Below are 19,714 nucleotides of genomic sequence, written 5' to 3' on the forward strand. Positions count from 1 at the left end.
GAGATAGGATGTTAGATGTTAACTGTCTTACAAAAGTTTAATTATTTACTGTAAATTTCCATAAAAACGATATTTGTATGACTAACTTACGTGATCGTCTTGTGTGTAAATATAACGTTTTATATTTAATAAAAAAGCATGGATTTTAACGCATGCTTTTACTTTCATGTCCACATTTGCTCATGTAACGAGTTTGGTGCAGGTCTGAGCGTGCAGGTCTGAGCGTGCAGTTGGGTCTCCGGTCCTGCAGCTTCAACGAGAAAACAAAGCATGTTCACCATATTCAAAGATAAAAAGGTCCAGCAGATGGCAGCAGATAGTTAAACTGATATGGGCCTAACGTGCATTTATGCATAATTTCACTTTTTGTTAATTGTTTTGCAATAAATAATTAATTAGTTTAAATATTATGAATAAAAAATTCTGACAATAAATATTAACAAAAAATAATTATATTAATGTATGTTTTATGTATGAATGTGCAGATCTGAGAGCCCTTTCTTCAGGAGTCTTTTAGACACTCCTACTTCATTGAAAAGAAAGCGAAACTTGATTTCTTTTTATTTGCGCGGGCTTTACTTGGTGGCTTTGCTCTTCCTGCTTTGTTTTATCATTTCTATCTTGGGAAAACTGTTTTTTTGTTAAGTAAAATGGCAGAATCCAGTGTTTCTTTGGCTCAGGAGCATCAGTTTAACTGTTCAATCTGTGTGGATCTACTGAAGGATCCAGTGGCCGTTCCCTGTGGACACAGTTACTGTATGAGCTGTATTTCAGGCTACTGGGATCAGGATGAGCAGAAGGGAGTCTACAGCTGCCCTCAGTGCAGACAGACCTTCTCTCAAAGACCTGCTTTAGGGAAAAACACCATGCTGGCTGAAGTGGTGGAGAATATCAGGAAGAGAAAACTACAAGCTGCTCGTCCTGCTCAGTGTTACTCTGAATCTGTAGATGTGGAGTGTGATGTTTGTTCTGGGAGAAAATATAAAGCTGTGAAGTCTTGTCTGGTGTGTCTGGAATCTTACTGTCAGACTCACTTTGATTGTCATGAAGAATTTCACTCTAGAAAGCGACACAAAGTGACTGATGCCACTGGACGACTGCAGGAGATGATCTGCTCTAAACATGACAGACTGCTAGAAATGTACTGCAGAACTGACCAGTGCTGTATTTGCATGCTGTGCTTGATGAATGAACACAAAACCCATGAAACTGTGTTACCAGCTGAAGAGAGAGCAGAGAAACAGGTAAAAAAAACTGCTTATTTTAAACAGTTTCATTGCAAATTTTTTGGCTGAATGAGAATTAATCCAGAACACCTTCGGTCACCTTTGCAATGGATATATGAATTGATTAGAGTTGTAAAAAGGATTTTGATTTCAAAATTGTATCTAAAAACATTCATCTTACAAGACTAATACAGTGAACAGATCTGTATTTTTTGCATTGTGTATAAAGCTTTTCAGTCGTTCAGTTTCATATACATATGTGGTTTACTGCAATTTCTCTGTTCAGAAACATTTTAAAGAGACACTTAAGCCAAAAATGGAGGAGAGACAGGTGGGGTGTCAGATGCTGAGAGCTGCTGTAAAGTCTCACAAGGTGAGTTTTGAGCAGAAGATCACTTGCTGGAGGAGCTGTTTGAGACTAAGGCCCCGTTTACACTAATGCGTTTTAGTTTGAAAACGCATAAGTTTTGCTACGGTTACGCCATCCGTCCACACTACGCCGGAGTTCTCGAGCGCCGAAAACGGAGCGTTTCGAAAACGCTGTAGAGGCCGTTTTCATTCTAAAACGCTGCAGCTCCGTCTCAGTGTGGGTGGGGAAAGACGGAGACATCTGAAAACGGAGGCGGGGCTGCAGACATTCGCCTCTCTGATTGGGGCTTTTCCTCAATATTAAGTAGCCTAACACACAGTTCAGTCCTGAATCTTCTCCGTGTAAGTTCAGACTTCGCAAGTTTGATCAAGGCTGCATCTCTTCTTCTCAGTTTGATATGGAAAACATACCGAGGACACGCGTCAATCTTCACAGGGAACAGTGTACTTTATAACTTCATTCACATCACCTTGGCTACGTTGTTTCACTTTCTCAACAATAAAATGTAAACTTGATATAAGGAACTGCCTATTTTTATTTTAATATTAACAACTAAACAGACAGCAGAAATGTTGAGGCGTCGTGCTGCATGAGCGTCATCTTCACTGTCTGCATATTTATAACAAAACGGAGCCGATAACAACTGCCTCCTTTCAATTTCAGTGAAAATACGAAACACACCCTCTCTTTTGCTGAAGTTTTAATAATCGATAATGGCCATTATAAAAGTATAACATACAATAAGTTTATACATTATAGGAAATAAAGGCTAGCGATCAGTCAATATACAGAATGTACGTGCTTACATTAATCATTAACTTATCTTTGCGCTCAGCCAAAACACGTTACCTGAGAACAAGTAATAGATTCCAGTGACCAAAGTCAGGGAATATGTCGTTAGATAAAGACAACAAGATGAATGAAATATCCCGTTTAATAAATATAGTGAGATTAGATCCAGCGGGAGATGCTTGATGAGAAGTCCGACTAGCAGAGCTCTCATCTGGGTAGATGGGCTCCAGCGATTGCCAAAGTGTGTGTGTGTGGTCACGTGATGTGCGTTTTCAGCGTTTTGGTGTGGACGGAGAGCAGTTCAGAAACGCTGGGTAAAACGCGAGTGTGGACGCGGATCGTTTTCATTCTAAAACGCCGTTTTAAAACTAATACGCACTAGTGTAAACGGGGCCACTTAAGCCCCTGTGGGGAACAGGCTGTGTGAGGCAGTAAGAGCTGACTGATTCTGCTGCTTCTCTCTGTGTGTCCTAACAGCGCTCTGCACAGGCAGCAGTGGACAACACTGAGGCAATCTTTAATGAGCTCATCCAGTTAATAGAGAGAAACCGCTCAAAGGTGACACAAATGATCAGAGATCAGGAAAAGGCTGCAGTGACTGGAGTTGAAGGACAACTGAAGCGACTGGAGCAGGAGACTGATGATCTAAGGAGGAGAGACGCTGAGCTGGAGCAGCTTATATGCACAGACAACGACATCTACTTCCTCCAGGTAACACAGAACTGACAAACAGCACATTGTGTTTATTAAGGTGTCTAATTTTTTTTAATGTTCTTCTTGTTTTGTTTTTTGTGTCTATGTAGAGTTTCCAGTCTCTTTCTGTTCCTCCTGGATCTACAAACTCATCCAGCATCAGTTCTCATGTCTCTTTTGGTGATTTGGTAACATCTGTTTCTCAGCTGAAAGAGAAACTGCAGCAGACTGTTAAAGAAGAGATGAAAAAGTTATTTCAAACAAGTAAATCATTGAAGCATTAATTCAGTGTCAGAAGTTTCAATATTATGAACATGATAAACAATGTAAGCCCAAAATACACTGTGTAAAATGTATAAATATAATCATGCAACACTGAAAATGTTTGTTGGTTTTCTTAGGGGAATGCATCAGTGTGATTCCCACCCCTGAATACCAGAACAGGAACAATGAGTTTCTACAGTGTAAGTACTTTTAATAGTTTTTTGTTTGTTTGATTTTAATAAACAATAACCTAGACATAAAAAGAAGATAACAACAAGCAGGTAGGCCTACTAAAATGGCAGGTCTGTTTATTAAAGGGCTTCAATTTTGGCCTTTGACAAGATATAAAATAAGTGTTTTATGTCTCTAGAAAAAACCTATCAGATCAATTATTATACCCTGCAAAAAATTACATTTTGGGCTCAGAGGAAATAAAATGAGCTGGTTCTTCCCGCCCACTGTTGGACCATTTGTTCAAAGTGAAAGATAACCAGGGTTGATGACCACAAATAAGTAATGAGAAGCACCTTTCGTTGCATTCCAAACAGTGTATATTGCCCACCAAAGGGCACTTTGGAAATGAAAAATCGTGGCGCCATATTGTCAAGTGTCATTTCTAACTGCACTTCAATTCAGAAGGCCTCGTCTCTGCTATAATCCAGGGATGTCAAACTCAATTCCTGGAAGGCCGCAGCCCTGCACAGTTTAGTTCCAACCCTGCTCCAACACACTTAAGCTGTGGTCACACTACAGTTTAAGTTCGCAAAATTCTGTCATACGGCGCTGTGAAAAGGGGCGGGATTAAAAAAGATGATTAGACATTAAAAAAAGCAAGCGATTGGTCCATATTTAACATTTCTGTACAGAAAGGTCATGTTTGGATCTTTGATTGTTCTCACGCAGTCAAGTGATGCGATTCCGCAGGTCAGAGTTCACCAAGCTTGAACTTTCCAACGCAGCGATCTGCGAAACTTGACGCATGACCTTGAGTTTCCGGTCTGATGCATATGCGTGCATATGAATGGAAGTCATTGGGGAGAAAAGTCCAGTGTGACCGCAGCTTACCCTGTATGTTTCAAACAAGCTTGAAGGACTCAATTAGTTTGATCAGGTGTGTTTAATTAGGGTTGGAACTAAACTATGCAGAGCTGCGGCCCTCCAGAAATTGAGTTTGACATCCCTGCTCTAATCCCTTCAGAGTAGGCGTCACCAACCAGCTCCAACCCTGATCAAACACACCTGAACCAATTAATTAGCACCTGAAGCACTTGATAATTACATGCAGGTGTGTTTGGTCAGGATTGCAACTGAAATCTGCAGGAAGGTAGATCTCCAGAAACAGGGTTAAGCTGCGGGCACACTTGACTTTTCTTCCCATAGACTTTCGTTCATACATACGCAAATGCGTCAGACTGGAAACGCAGGGTCATGAGTTAAGTTTCGCAGTTCGTTGCAAAGTTCAAGCTTGGTGAACTCTGACCTGCGAAATCACGTCACTTGACTGCGTGAGACCAATCAAGGATCAAAACAAGACCTCTCTGGACAGAAATATAAAACATGAAGCAATCGCTCGCTTTTTTTAATGTCTAATAATCTTGTTTAATCCCGCCCCTTTTCGCAGCGCTGTACAACAGAATTTCAGACTTTGGATATATTTTCTACTAGTGATACTGCTGTCCTAAAAAAAAAAACATTAATAAAAATACTCATACCTCAGAGACGGTGTAGCAAAACCTTGACTTTTCCAAACCACGGTTATCGTCCCATGCGTAAGCAGGAGTGCTTAATCCTATTCCTGAAGATCTACCTTCCTGCAGTTTTCAGTTGCAACCCATATCAAACACACCTGCCAGTAATTATAAAGTGTTGTTCTGGTCCTATTTAATTGGTTCAGGTGTGTTTGTTCAGGGTTGCAGCTGAACTTTACAGGAAGGTAGATCTACGGGAACAGGGTTGAGCAGCCCTGTGGTATAGGGATGAACCCTTACAAATGGAACCCTCTGTGTTTCCGGTCATGTGTGTTAAGCTGCGGTCACACTGCACTTTCCTCCCCATAGACTTCGATTCATGCACACACACAAATGCGTCAGACCGGAAACGCAAGCTTGTGTGACAAGTTTCAAAGTTCACTGCATTGGAAGGTTCATGCTTGGTGAACTCTGACCTGCGAAATTTCTTCACATAATTGCGTGAGACCAATCGAGGATCAAAACATGACCTCTCTGGACAGAAATTTTAAACATGGACATATCGCTTGCTTTTTTAAATGTCTAATCATCTTGTTTAATCCCACCCCTTTTCGCAGTGCTTTACTACAAAATTTAGCATGCTCAAACTCTAGTGCAGGGGTGGCCAACCCTGTTCCTGGAGAGCCACCTTCTTGCAGATTTCAGTTGCAACCCATATCAAACACACCTGAACTAATTAATTAGGACCTGAACACCACATGATAATTACAGGCAGGTGTGTTTAATACGGGTTGCAACTGAAATCTGCAGGAAGGTGGCTCTCCTGGAACAGGGTTGGCCACCCCTGCTCTTGTGTGACCACAGCTTTAGATCATGTGATTCCTTTGTCTCTCTTCCCACCATCACCAGTTTTTATTAGTTACAGGTGCCCCTCATTATGTCATTGTGCATTTAGGCCCCGTTTACACTAGTGCGTTTTAGTTTTAAAACGGCGTTGTAGAATGAAAACGATCTGCGTCCACACTCGCGTTTTACCCAGCGTTTCTGAACAGCTCTCCGTCCACACCAAAACGCTGAAAACGCACATCACGTGACCACACACTCACACTCTCGGGCAAGCGCTCAAGCATTTCTACCCAGATGAGAGCTCTGCTTGTCGGACTGCTCATCAAGCATCTCCCGCTGGATCTAATCTCACTATATTTGCTGAACGTGATATTTCATTCATGTTGTTGTCTTTATCTAACGACATAGGCCAATTCCCTGACTTTGGTCATTGGAATCTATTAAGTTACTTGTTCACGGGTAACATGTTTTGGTTAAGCGCAAAGATAAGTTAATGATTAATCCAGGTACATTGATTGATCGCTTGCCTTTATTTCCTACAATGTATAAACTTATTGTATGTTATACTTTTATAATTATCGTTTATTAAAACTGATATTCAGCAAAAGAGAGGGTGTGTTTCGTATTTTCACTGAAATTGAAAGGAGGCAGTTGTTATCGGCTCCGTTTTGTTATAAATATCCACACAGTGAAGACGACGCTCAGGCAGCACGACGCCTCAACATGTCTGCTGTCTGTTAAGTTGCTAATATTAAAAAGAAAATAGGCAGTTCCTTAAATCATGTTTACATTTTATTGTTGAGAAAGTGAAACAACGAAGCCAGGGGGATGTGAATGAGGTTATAAAGTACACTGTTCCCTTTGAAGATTTACCCGTGTCCTCGGTATGTTTTCCATATCAAACTGAGAAGGGGGAGACTGCAGCCTTGATCAAACTTGCGAAGTCTGAACTTACAAGAAGAGGATGCGAGACTGAACTGTGTGTGGGCTACTAAATATTGAGGAAAAGCCCCAATCAGATAGGCGAACGTTTGCAGCCCCGCCTCCGTTTTCAGATGTCTCCGTCTTTCCCCATCCACACTGAGACGGAGCAGCAGCGTTTCAGAATGAAAACGGCCTCTACAGCGTTTTCGAAACGCTCCGTTTTCGGCGCTCGAGAACTCCGGCGTAGTGTGGACGGATGGCGTAACCGTAGCAAAACTTGTGCGTTTTCAAACTAAAACGCACTAGTATAAACGGGGCCTTAGATTCCTAGTTTTTCAATTTTCCTTGTCCGGCCTCTGGGTGCTTCTTAATATCCTTTCTCGTTTCTTGTGTGTTTCTACGTGTTTCTTTAGTGTTTCCATCTGCTGTGTGTTGATATATTATGCAACTGTGACCAGACAGTTTGTGTTTATTTCTTCTGTTAAAGAAAGAAGATATTTTAAAGAATGATGTGTTTGTTTCTTACAATGTATGTCAGTTTTTACAGTTTAAAAATAACAACATTCTTCAAAATATGCGTTTAGCAGAAAATCTATGCCTTCAATATTGATGAATCCATTTCAGTCATTTGATTTATTCAGTAAACAATGAGAAATAATTGACATTGCTAAAAATGTAATCTAGCTGAAGTAGTTGAACTGAAAAACTATTTTTTCAGAATACGTGTAAATGTTGTAGACATACTTAAAATTAGCAGATAATGTTACTTAAATTCATTCATGGTAAATTAAAACGACAAAAAGCTTTTCTTTATGTCTTTTTTATATTAAATTGAAGGCATTACGTGATTTCACTGATGAAAAACGGATGAAAGCAAGTTAATCTGCTGTTTTAATGGTTTCCAGATTACCAGCAGCTGACACTGGACTCAGACACAGCTTATAAATCCCTGAGGCTGTCTGAGGGGAACAGAGTGGCGACCAGGTTAAGATATGCTCTGCGGTATCCTAATCATCCTGACAGATTTGATCGTTTTGGTCAGGTATTGTGTACAGAGAGTGTGTCTGGACGCTGTTACTGGGAGGTTGAGTGGAGTGGCAGAGGAGTGTGTGTATCCGTGTCATACAAAACCATCAGCAGAAAAGGATGGGGAAATGAATGTGTTTTTGGATGTAATGATCAGTCTTGGAGTTTGTACTGTTCTGACACCAGATGTTTATTCAGGCACAATAACGAGGGGACTGAGCTCCCAATAGTGTCCAGCTCATCTAGAATAGGTGTTTATGTGGATCACAGTGCAGGAGCTTTGTCCTTCTACAGTGTCTCTGACACAATGAGCCTCATTCACAGAGTCCACACCACATTCACTCAGCCGCTCTACCCTGGGTTTGAAGTGTACAAGTGTTCTGAAGTAAAATTGTGTGATAAAGCATAACGGACAGACCTTTTGCATATTAGGTGCTTTTTTTATTAGAGCTGCTTGATTAATTGTTAAAACACTGCTATCTCTCAAATGACAGCAATTTGCATATCTATTAAACATTTGACAAGTATGATCACAGTGTTCGTTCAAATCTGATTTGAGCTCTAACAGAGAGCAGTTGTCATGTATAGTTATGAAGTGTCATCCCAGCAGGCACACAACGTCATAAGACTTTAATAGTAGGTTAGACTAAGGTTGTGATCTCAGGTGACCAAAATTCAATGTATGTTATTTTAATGTCCAATACCGACATCAAATGCTGTTGATATTTGGTTGTTTTTAGGTTACGTCGATAAATGACCACAATCCAATGTCGAGCCAACATCTCCAACCCAACGTCATATTGACGTCAAATACTGACATTCATCAGGTATGACAACCAAAATCCAACAGCTGTCATAGTGGTAACATCCAACAAAGGCTCATTCTGATTACATACTTCTATATACATGTCTGGAGACCGCCAAATACGTGCCAGGAGCTACTGTTTTTTGCCGTTTTTGTTTTCGTGAATCCATGAGAGATCTCAAATATCTCTCGCGACTGTTATTTGTGCCTGCTGTTCTCGCGTAAATCCACCAGAGGCCGCTGTCGACTGAATGTTTGACTGACTGAATGACTGACTGACCGATCGACTGACCCACCCAACTCCCTGAACCCAACTAACAAATTTAAAAAGCAGTTCAGAAAAAGAAAAGCCCTCATCTGATTTTTACCATGTTTTACCACATTCTCATCTTGTTATTTACTCGTTTATTTTATTTTTTGACTTCTGTTTTTTTCTTACCTGCTTTCTGGAACCGTTTTTCCCTGGACTCAAACCCTGTCGTCGTCGTCATCTTCTCTCTGCGTCTCAAGTCCACCATCACACATGGTGAACTAACTGGATAACCTAATAACAGCGGGGAAAACCATCCAGAGATAAGCGGTCAGCTAGTATCCGCGGAAAGGAATGGTGTCATACTGCCCCGTAGCGTGTATTTAAAAAATTCAGTGCAGCCATTTGTACTTCTGGCTACATAATTCACGATATCCAGAAACATTTATAGGGCTACGTTTTCAGAATTAACCCATGTTACAACAACGTCAAGCTGTAACATCATTAGACGTTGATATTTGGTTGTTTTTAGGTTGCATTGGAAAGTGACCAAAATGTATTATCTGTCTGACGTTAGACTCTGACGTTGGTATGACGTTAACCCGTTTCATTTCCACCAAAATGCAACATCCCATGGTTTTTTTTTTACCTTACAAGTGTTCAAAATAGAGCTTGAAGATTGTATCAGTAATATGCAAGTGGCAGCAAACAGGGGTGCATTTGTTCAAAAATACTTTATACTCTAAGTGAGATCTTTATGAATGATACACTGAATCTTTCTTTCAAACCAAGATTAAAAGACATTGAACTTAAAGGTGCAGTAGGTGATCTGCCAAAATGCTAATCGGATAGCATATTAGCTTTGGACGGAAGGGAGGGACTGTGTTTCAAAGCCACGTCTTTTGAAACCACGAGCGCGCCCACCACAGCAGACAACCCAGTTCATTCGCCAGTTGTAAGTGTATGTACTGGTTGGCCGGGCGGCTTGCAGGAATTTCGCTTATAACTAAGCCACACTTACATGCTATTTTAAACTGAATATTAAGAGTAGCGGTAAACAATATCGGGAGCACGTCACAGGCTGTCGTTGTTCAGAAATAACCCAATGTGAACATAAAAGCAACTTCAGCTCAGCAAGCAGGCTAGGCAGAATAGTGCTGTGTACTGATGTTTTGTTGTTAAACTGAATATAATCTACATCATCGATGCTGTAAAAGCTTACTTATGAAACTAAAAATAGTCACATCTAGCTTCCACCGGGAGATTTTAGTGGCTGAACAACACGTCTGCATAGAACCCATTCATAACGCAATACACTCTGCATCAGCTCTGTGTGACTAATATAGCTTTAAAACAGAACATTACCTCTCAAACAGAAATACTTCAGCCATGGTGTGGTGTCTTCCTTCCTCCAGCGTGCAAAAGTAACTCCAATACTGATTCAGGAGTTTAAAAAGTTTCAATTCAGCATTTGATTTTGCCGCAACTGACAGTCTCGCATGCACTTGTCGCTCATCTAGACGTGCAATCGCATCAGACATGCACACGCTAATGGCGGATATGTGTGACCAGAGATGTGCACAAGCCCAAATCGGCATTTGTTAACTGATAGTTTGAGTTATTTATCGGAAAAATGAGAGATGTCTGTCCGACTCTATTTAATTGGATGAACATTTTTTATCTTTATGCCTTACCCAAAATAAAAAAACATATATAAATACATTTAGATCATTTACTGTAATCATCACTATTGAACTGTGAAGAGACTTTCAACCAGCACAACAAAAAATGTTTCTGAAGACAATCCCCTACTGCACCTTTAACAGCTGTATAAACTGAATTGTTCTTAAAAATGTATTTATTTTTCTGTCTTGCTGTCTATTTTAGCACCATGTGAGAATTGTGATCTCTAGAATCAGTTTTAGTGTTATTGCTGTGTGTGCTTCACACACACACAATGAGTTTGTTTTGGCTACAGAAGCTTTCAGTGTACATAAAGTGACAAGTGACAACACAAAATAAATATGGGGAAAAGAAATGCAATAAACATTAAACAGAGATGCAGTTAGTCAAGGATGTTGAATTGTATGTACAGATTTGTTATAAATATTCAGGTTATACGGTGCTGTGCACAAATGCGAATGGAGAAAGTATTGCATTGTATATTGTTATAAGGTGCTGTGTACAAGTGCGTTTTTCAAACAAACTTTTATTCTCAGTTTCTCTTGAAATGTGCAGCTCTGTTGTCCACATACTGCACTGTTTTGGGTATAGGAGCTCTTTGAATGTATTGCTTGATGTAAATGTAATGTTATGTGATGTGTTTTTATAAGCTCTTTACTGATGTCTTTCAGAGGTTGAACAATGATTCATGTGAGGTATGGTCATTCTTTTTGCTATTGTTGTTGTTACTAGTGAAAATGAATGGATGATCATATTCACTCATTCTCCGCTGCCGTTTAAACGTGTCTATACAAGACTAAAGAAAAGATTGTTACACTGTAAACAAATCCTGGTTGCGTTAAATTTTTAATCTTGTGAGTTCATTGAACTTATATTATGTTAAACTGACTTAAAACTGTTCGCGTAATGTATGAAATTAAGTTATTAAATTAAGTACATAATTAACTAATGCTGAGTTCAGACTGCATGATTTTCAAAGTAGTCGTGTCACAGATGATTTTACACTGCATGACTATCTGGGCTTGCGTTTTGTCACTGCTTTGTTTACACTACAATATGGATCGGCAACAGGGACTTTCACATTGCATGAATTTACAATAGGAAGAATCAGCGACAACTTCGTCCAAACTACGTCTCACAATCACACACACGTCGTATATCTTTTGTTATTAACTACATAACGAGAAAGAAGCCTTTAAAGGTAGAAAATGTACATATTTGCTTACCTGGGTTTGAAGGGAATTAACAATTTCTCCTCAACTTTATTTCTTTTTCGACCCAGTTGTAATATTGCTCACAACAGACAAAATAGCTCCAGCAAAATAATTTTTTTTTACTTTTCCCCCAAGCTCCAGCTGGCCTGCAGATACCTACGCTAGTGGATGCTGCTCTCTCATTGGCTGTAGGTGATCGCGGATGTTATTTTTAATCAGAACTCAATTTACATGGCATGATTTGAATCGCAAACAGCTCCAGATTTTTAGCATGCCAAATATCTCACGAGCGTTAATGACTCATCAGCGATTCTTTCAAATCACGTCTTTAACAGTTCACACTGTGGGATTGTCACTCGCGTTCACAAGGACCGATTTGCCTGTGATTTCAGGCATTTGTCTGCGATTTCTTAAAACCTGTCGGCGAGTCAAAAACGGGGCTAAAATCATGCAGTCTAATTTCGGCATTAGTTTAACAAGTTACAATGAACTAAAAACGTGCTGTCTGGACTTATTGTTTATATATTTTTTACAGAGTAGAAAACATGTAAATCAGACATATGGTGTGTATTAGAAGAAAATAAATTTGCCTTGTTTTTTTATTGACTATTTGCTCATTTATAATAAAATTTTAATGAAAATGTATATATTCATTCTTTGTAGTGGATTTATCAGTACTGTAAGCAAAACAGTTTACTTTCCTAATATTGAATGATCTGCATGTTTACTACAACATTGATAACTCATAACAGCTAAGAATAATAGATTTTGAGACACTGTAAACTGTCAGAAAAACAACCCGGGAGACAACAATTTATTCTATGACTTGTGGCAAATGTGTAATTTCTAATTACAGCTTATATAGTTATAGTAAGTAAAATAACAGTAAAATAATTTGGGATCATAATTTTAGATCATAAATTCGCTAAACAACAAATTATCCTGTGCATTTAGTGCATCTGTTTCTGCGTTTGTGTATTTCATGTTGAATATATCAAGATTCTTAAAGGTGCCATAGAGTTCATTGGTTTAAGTTGTTCTCTGATATCTACATAGCTGGTGTGTAACAGGTTGTAATTGTAAAATATGCTCAATTATAACCCCAGAATCTTCCCCTAGAGAATCAGAAGCTATGGTTTGACCATATTTGGAATGGTCATGAATATTATTGAGCTCTGTTCTGAGGTGCAGCTAGTGTTAGTCTCTGCTCTCTCTCTTTTACTTCATTTAGACTAGCATTGATTATACAACCGGCCTCTGAGTGAGCTGAGAGACTTACGTGAGCTCTACTGGTGCTCCTATTGGCTGACGCTCAAGATAAAGTTGAAGGATTCTCAACTTTGTTGTGCCGCTTGACACGCCCACCTGGTCGCCAAAGGTTGCTGTCGCTCGCATAGATGGAGATCGCCGGAAGTTGCTGACTGTCAAATAAGAAGCTGACTCTGAATTTCTGAAATGTACACATGCAAACTAGTCATACTTAGTTTGTTAAATTATAAATATGATCTTTTTATTTTTCCACTTGCCAGTTAGTAAAGTTGACAACAGTAAACTACATATTCAAACAGAAAGGATATTAAATGACCCAACAGATAGTTATACTGTGAGGTATTTACTTATAATTAAATTACTCTTCTTACTGTGAGGTGACAGTGCAATAGTTATAACCACTGAGCCACCGTGGTGCCTATAATATATGTAAAAATTATTGTAACAGACTGAAGAAGGCCAAAAAGCATTTAACAGTTCAAACTTATCTTTTAATAAACTTTTGCACATTGTAGACAGATGAGTAATACATTGCTGGAACAGCATCAACCGGCTCTCTCAAAAAAGATCTGTTTTTCCCCTTTTGGAAATCCCCCTCTCTGGAGTGCGCAGACTCACTTTTTCCCATAATCACGCCCCTTAAATCCCTACATTACACCTCATAATCACACACAAACATATAACACAGGAACTATAACTTTTCTAGCATGCTACATTATATTAAAAATGGTTATAGATTAATTAATAAATATAAATATTGTGAATATCACCATAGTGATGAGTATTTATATTAACTACAAATAAATAATTATATGAATGTATGTTTTTTGTATATTTGACAATGCAGAGATGAGTGATCTGTTACACACTTTGTCTGATAGACGCTACCTTCAGCTCAGTCAAAAAAGAAACTCGTTACCTTTTCCGTTTGCGCGGGCTTTACTTGGTGGCTTTCCCCTTTTTGCTTTCTTTTTCATTGTTACTAAACTAGGAACATGCCATTGGTGAGCTGTTGAATTCATATTTGTGCAGTAAAATGGCAGAATCCAGTGTTTCTTTGGCTCAGGAGGATCAGTTCAGCTGTTTAATCTGTCTGGATCTACTGAAGGATCCAGTGGCCATTCCCTGTGGACACAGTTACTGTATGAGCTGTATTTCAGGCTGCTGGGATCAGGATGAGAAGAAGGGAGTCTACAGCTGCCCTCAGTGCAGACATACCTTCTCTCCAAGACCTGCTTTAGGGAAAAACACCATGCTGGATGAAGCTGCTCGTCCTGCTCAGCATAACTCTGAATCTGTGGAGTGTGACATTTGTACTGGAGACAAAAATAAAGCTGTGAAGTCTTGTCTGGTGTGTCTGGAATCTTACTGTCAGACTCACTTTGAAAGTCATGAGGAATTTCACTCTAGAAAGCGACACAAAGTGACTGATGCCACTGGACGACTGCAGGAGATGATCTGCCCTCAACATGACAGACTGCTAGAAATGTACTGCAGAACTGACCAGCGCTGTATTTGCATTTTGTGTTTGATGAATGAACACAAAACCCATGAAACTGTGTTACCAGCTGAAGAGAGAGCAGAGAAACAGGTAAGCTTGTTTCTTTTTGATAAGCTTTTTAAAACTGTCATTGCAATATTTTTGACTGTATGAGAACACACAACAGCTTCAGTCACCTTTTTAATGGAGATGTGAATAGATCAAATGTATTTATCATAAAAGTGCGATATGACAGATTTGTATTTATACCTTTGTGTTTCTAAAGCTTTTGTGTCATCATTTAGTTTTATATACATCTGTGGTTTACTGTAATTTATCTGTTTTACAGAAACATTTTAAACAGAAACTTCAGCAGAAAGTGGAGGAGAAACAGAAGGAGTGTGAGGAGCTGAGAGCGGCTGTAGAGACTCACAAGGTGAGATTTGAGCAAATATCAACTACTGGCTCCTGGAGGAGCTGTTGGAAACTTAGTTAGGACTGTCCTGCAGTCGGTCAGTGAGGAGCCCAGTGCTGTAGCACTTTGAGTCCCACTGAGGCCACTGTGAGGAACAGGTTATAAGGCAGCAGTAAGAGCTGAGTGAATGACTGATTCTGCTGCTTCTCTCTGTGTCCTAACAGCGCTCTGCACAGGCCGCAGTGGAGGACACCGAGAGGATCTTTACTGAGCTCATATGCTCCATCGAGAGAACCCACTCAGAGGTGACACAAATGATCAGAGATCAGGAAAAGGCTGCAGTGAGTGGAGCTGAAGGACGACTGAAGAAACTGGAGCAGGAGATTGATGATCTAAAGAGGAGAGACGCTGAGCTGGAGCAGCTTTCACACACAGACCATAACATTCATTTCCTCCAGGTAACAAAGATCTGACAACCAGTTCATTGTGTTGAGGTATAATATGTAGGTATCTGATTTTCTGATATTTCTGTTGTTGTGTCTTTGTCTGTGTAGAGTTTCCAGTCTCTCTCTGTTCTTCCTGCATCTACAGACTTCTCCAGCATCAGTTCTTGTCTTTCTTTTGATGATTTGCTAATGTTGGTCTCTCAGCTGAAAGAGAAACTGCAGCAGGCTTTGAAAGAAGAGAAAGAAAACATATTTCACACAGGTAAAGTCTTGAAGCAACAATTTTCTCTCAGAAATTTTAATATTTTGAATATAATATAAAAAATATAATCCCACAACACACTGCCTAAATTTACAGATGAATGAGACATAAAAATGTGACATTGAACATGTTGGTTTCTTAGTGAGACACATCAGTGTGATTCCCACCGCTGAACATGAGAGCAGGAATGAGTTCCTACAATGTAAGTCTCTTTTTTCTTTTAATAAACAAGCACACAGACATAAAGAGAAGCCATAGAGAAGAAGGTATTTTAAGGACTGGTTCGTTTATGAATGTTGATGGTTCAGATTATTCAGTCATTTGTTTTATTCAGTGCACAGTGAGGAGTAATGATAACTTGCATTCATAATAATTTCATCTAGTCACGGTTTGCAGAATTCTTTATTAACCCTATACAATTCTTTTAGTTAAACTGGTCTTAAAATATTCTTTCTGAGTTAATGTGTAATATACAGTTTGTATGTGGTAGGCATACTTAAAATTAAGTACACTAAAAATAGTTTGTAATTTTCCGGTTTATTTCAGGCAGCTGGGGTGCCAGAAAAAAAAACAAATAAAATAACGTCTTTTAAATTACATAAATTTACCATAAAATAACGGACCTCTGTTATTTTACCAGAAATTTCTATAATCCAACAACTGTTATTTTACAGTAAATTTATGTAATTCAACGGCTGTTGCTTTACAGTAAATTTCTGTAATTCAACGGCTGTTATTTCACAGTAAATTTCTGTAATTCAACGGCTGTTATTTTACAGTAAATTTCTGTAATTCAACTACTGTTATTTTACAGTAAATTTCTGTAATTCAACTACTGTTATTTTACAGTAAATTTCTGTAATTCAACCTGTTATTTTACAGTAAATTTCTGCAATTCAACAACTGTTATTTTACAGTAAATTTCTGCAATTTAACGGTTGTTATTTTTGGGTAAATTTCTGTAATCTAACGGCTGTTATTTTACAGTGAATTTCTGTAATTTAACGGCTGTTATTTTACAGTAAATTTCTGTAATTCAACAACTGTTATTTTACAGTAAATTTCTGTAATTCAACCTGTTATTTTACAGTGAATTTCTGCAATTCAACAACTGTTATTTCACAGTAAATTTCTGCAATTTAACGGCTGTTATTTTTGGGTAAATTTCTGTAATTTAACGGCTGTTATTTTACAGTGAATTTCTGTAATTTAACGGCTGTTACTTTACAGTAAATTTCTGTAATTCAACGGCTGTTACTTTACAGTAAATTTCTGTAATTCAACTACTGTTATTTTACATTAAATTTCTGTAATTCAACCTGTTATTTTACAGTGAATTTCTGTAATTCAACGGCTGTTTCTTTACAGCAAATTTCTGTAATTCAACGGCTGTTACTTTACAGTAAATTTCTGCAATTCAACGGCTGTTATTTTACAGTAAATATCTGTAATTCAACTACTGTTATTTTACAGTAAATTTCTGCAATTCAACAACTGTTATTTTACAGTAAATTTCTGCAATTTAACGGCTGTTATTTTACAGTGAATTTCTGTAATTCAACTACTGTTATTTTACAGTAAATTTCTGCAATTCAACAACTGTTATTTTACAGTAAATTTCTGCAATTTAACGGCTGTTATTTTTGGGTAAATTTCTGTAATTTAACGGCTGTTATTTTACAGTGAATTTCTGTAATTTAATGGCTGTTACTTTACAGTAAATTTCTGTAATTCAACGGCTGTTTCTTTACAGCAAATTTCTGTAATTTAACGGCTGTTACTTTACAGTAAATTTCTGTAATTCAACGGCTGTTACTTTACAGTAAATTTCTGCAATTCAACGGCTGTTATTTTACAGTAAATATCTGTAATTCAACTACTGTTATTTTACAGTAAATTTCTGCAATTCAACAACTGTTATTTTACAGTAAATTTCTGCAATTTAATGGCTGTTATTTTACAGTGAATTTCTGTAATTCAACTACTGTTATTTTACAGTAAATTTCTGTAATTCAACGGCTGTTTCTTTACAGCAAATTTCTGTAATTCAACGGCTGTTACTTTACAATAAATTTCTGTAATTCAACGGCTGTTACTTTACAGTAAATTTCTGCAATTCAACGGCTGTTATTTTACAGTAAATATCTGTAATTCAACTACTGTTATTTTACAGTAAATTTCTGCAATTCAACAACTGTTATTTTACAGTAAATTTCTGCAATTTAACGGCTGTTATTTTACAGTGAATTTCTGTAATTCAACTACTGTTATTTTACAGTAAATTTCTGCAATTCAACAACTGTTATTTTACAGTAAATTTCTGCAATTTAACGGCTGTTATTTTTGGGTAAATTTCTGTAATTTAACGGCTGTTATTTTACAGTAAATTTCTGTAATTCAACGGCTGTTACTTTACAGTAAATTTCTGCAATTCAACGGCTGTTATTTTACAGTAAATATCTGTAATTCAACTACTGTTATTTTACAGTAAATTTCTGCAATTCAACAACTGTTATTTTACAGTAAATTTCTGCAATTTAACGGCTGTTATTTTACAGTGAATTTCTGTAATTCAACTACTGTTATTTTACAGTAAATTTCTGCAATTCAACAACTGTTATTTTACAGTAAATTTCTGCAATTTAATGGCTGTTATTTTTGGGTAAATTTCTGTAATTTAACAGCTGTTATTTTACAGTGAATTTCTGTAATTTAACGGCTGTTTTTTTTTCAGTTTATTTAAGGCTGGAAATAAACCATAAAATTGCAGATTGTTTTTCCAGTATAATTAACAGAATTGGATTTAACCAACATTTTGCCAATGACAGGTCAATTGACAATTTAAGTTTCTAAAAGTAAAGATTTAGGCTTACCAAGTAACTCTTTAGAAAGAATGTTACATTAAAAAAGACAAAACATTTTGGTAACACTTTATTTTGATGGTCTAGTTGATTATTAGGAGACTGTCTTTGATGGTTCTTTAATACGTTGATACTGCTCCTTCAACAGACATTGAACTGACTATAAGAAACTTTCCAAGTACATGTCAACTTACACTAACCCTAACCCTTACCTAACAGTCTACTTATAATCTATTGAGAATTATTTGGCATGTAGATGCGATGTAATGCAAATTCACCAAACGGACCATCAAAATAAAGTGTGGCCAAATTTTTTCTTTGTGTCAGGTGTGACCTTTGATTACGTTTTACTGATGAAAACGTGGCAAAAAGTTAATGTCCTTTTTTCTTTTGGATTTCCAGATTACCAGCAGTTGACACTAGACTCCAACACAGCTTATAAATATCTTAGGCTGTCTGAGGGGAACAAAGTGGCGACTAGGTTGCAACATGTTCAGCCATATCCTGATCATCCAGACAGATTTGATGGTTCCTGTCAGGTGATGTGCAGAGAGAGAGTGTGCGGACGCTGTTACTGGGAGGTTGAGTGGAGAGGTTGTATAGAAACATCAGTGTCATACCAGAGCATGAGCAGGAAGGAACGGAAAAGTGAGTGTAGATTTGGACGTAATAATCAGTCCTGGAGTTTGTACTGCTCTGACTCCCGATGTTATTTCAGGCACAATAACCAAGAGTCTAAACTGCCAATAGTATCCAGCCTGTGTAGAATAGGAGTGTATGTTGATCACAGTGCGGGAACTCTGTCCTTCTACAGCGTCTCTGAGACAATGAGCCTCATTTACAGGGTCCACACCACATTCACTCAGCCGCTCTACCCTGGGTTTGGGGTTTACAAGCAATCACGAGTAAAACTGTGTGATCAAGCATAACATTACACATTTAGTGTTTATCTGTTAGAGCTACCTGATTGAATGGTTTAAAATTTTGCAGTGACTATTATAATATTGATTAAAGAATAATAAAATATTGCAATGTTTGGTTTTTCCCACATCGTGCAGCCCCACACAGTACATTTGGATTAACTTTTTAATATTACATTCATCTCTGACAGCTGTACTGGTACACAACCCATACATACACACATCACCACTTACTTTTATTTTTTTCCTCCGTCAGCTGTGGATGTTGAGTGCATGCACC

At 37.9% G+C, this 19,714-nt stretch overlaps 2 protein-coding genes and 1 long non-coding RNA gene across 3 annotated transcripts; 2 read left to right on the forward strand and 1 right to left on the reverse strand.

The window, feature by feature from the left end:
- Positions 1–439: 439 nt before the first annotated feature.
- On the reverse strand, positions 440–10,480 carry LOC141378658 (uncharacterized). The gene is made up of 3 exons (XR_012393659.1): positions 10,250–10,480; positions 2,764–3,309; positions 440–1,661 (listed from the first exon to the last, which is right to left on the reverse strand). It is a non-coding gene; the product is annotated as an uncharacterized lncRNA (long non-coding RNA).
- LOC570163 (E3 ubiquitin/ISG15 ligase TRIM25) lies at positions 521–12,424 on the forward strand. The gene is made up of 6 exons (XM_003197931.7): positions 521–1,244; positions 1,513–1,599; positions 2,866–3,099; positions 3,192–3,345; positions 3,483–3,545; positions 7,709–12,424. The coding sequence occupies exons 1-6, from the start codon at positions 651–653 to the stop codon at positions 8,236–8,238; spliced, it is 1,662 nt and encodes a 553-aa protein (XP_003197979.2). The 5' UTR covers positions 521–650; the 3' UTR covers positions 8,239–12,424.
- A 919-nt stretch (positions 12,425–13,343) lies between these two features.
- Positions 13,344–19,542, forward strand: LOC570079 (E3 ubiquitin/ISG15 ligase TRIM25-like). Its single transcript, XM_009298734.5, has 6 exons — positions 13,344–14,641; positions 14,880–14,966; positions 15,170–15,403; positions 15,500–15,653; positions 15,796–15,855; positions 18,917–19,542. Exons 1-6 carry the CDS (start codon positions 14,087–14,089, stop codon positions 19,441–19,443), a joined length of 1,617 nt encoding a protein of 538 aa, XP_009297009.2. The 5' UTR covers positions 13,344–14,086; the 3' UTR covers positions 19,444–19,542.
- The last annotated feature ends 172 nt before the right edge of the window (positions 19,543–19,714 follow it).

This window comes from Danio rerio, chromosome 2, assembly GCF_049306965.1.
Source record: "Danio rerio strain Tuebingen ecotype United States chromosome 2, GRCz12tu, whole genome shotgun sequence".
Taxonomy (NCBI): Eukaryota; Metazoa; Chordata; class Actinopteri; order Cypriniformes; family Danionidae; genus Danio; species Danio rerio.

Coding starts and splice junctions, on each gene's coding strand:
- LOC570163 (XM_003197931.7), top strand. CDS start 651: ATGGCAGAATCCAGTGTTTCTTTGGCTCAGGAGCATCAGTTTAACTGT. Junction 1,600..2,865: donor CTGCTGTAAAGTCTCACAAG/GTGAGTTTTGAG, acceptor GTGTCCTAACAG/CGCTCTGCACAGGCAGCAGT. Junction 3,546..7,708: donor GAACAATGAGTTTCTACAGT/GTAAGTACTTTT, acceptor AATGGTTTCCAG/ATTACCAGCAGCTGACACTG.
- LOC570079 (XM_009298734.5), top strand. CDS start 14,087: ATGGCAGAATCCAGTGTTTCTTTGGCTCAGGAGGATCAGTTCAGCTGT. Junction 14,642..14,879: donor AAGAGAGAGCAGAGAAACAG/GTAAGCTTGTTT, acceptor TCTGTTTTACAG/AAACATTTTAAACAGAAACT. Junction 15,654..15,795: donor AGAAAACATATTTCACACAG/GTAAAGTCTTGA, acceptor TTGGTTTCTTAG/TGAGACACATCAGTGTGATT.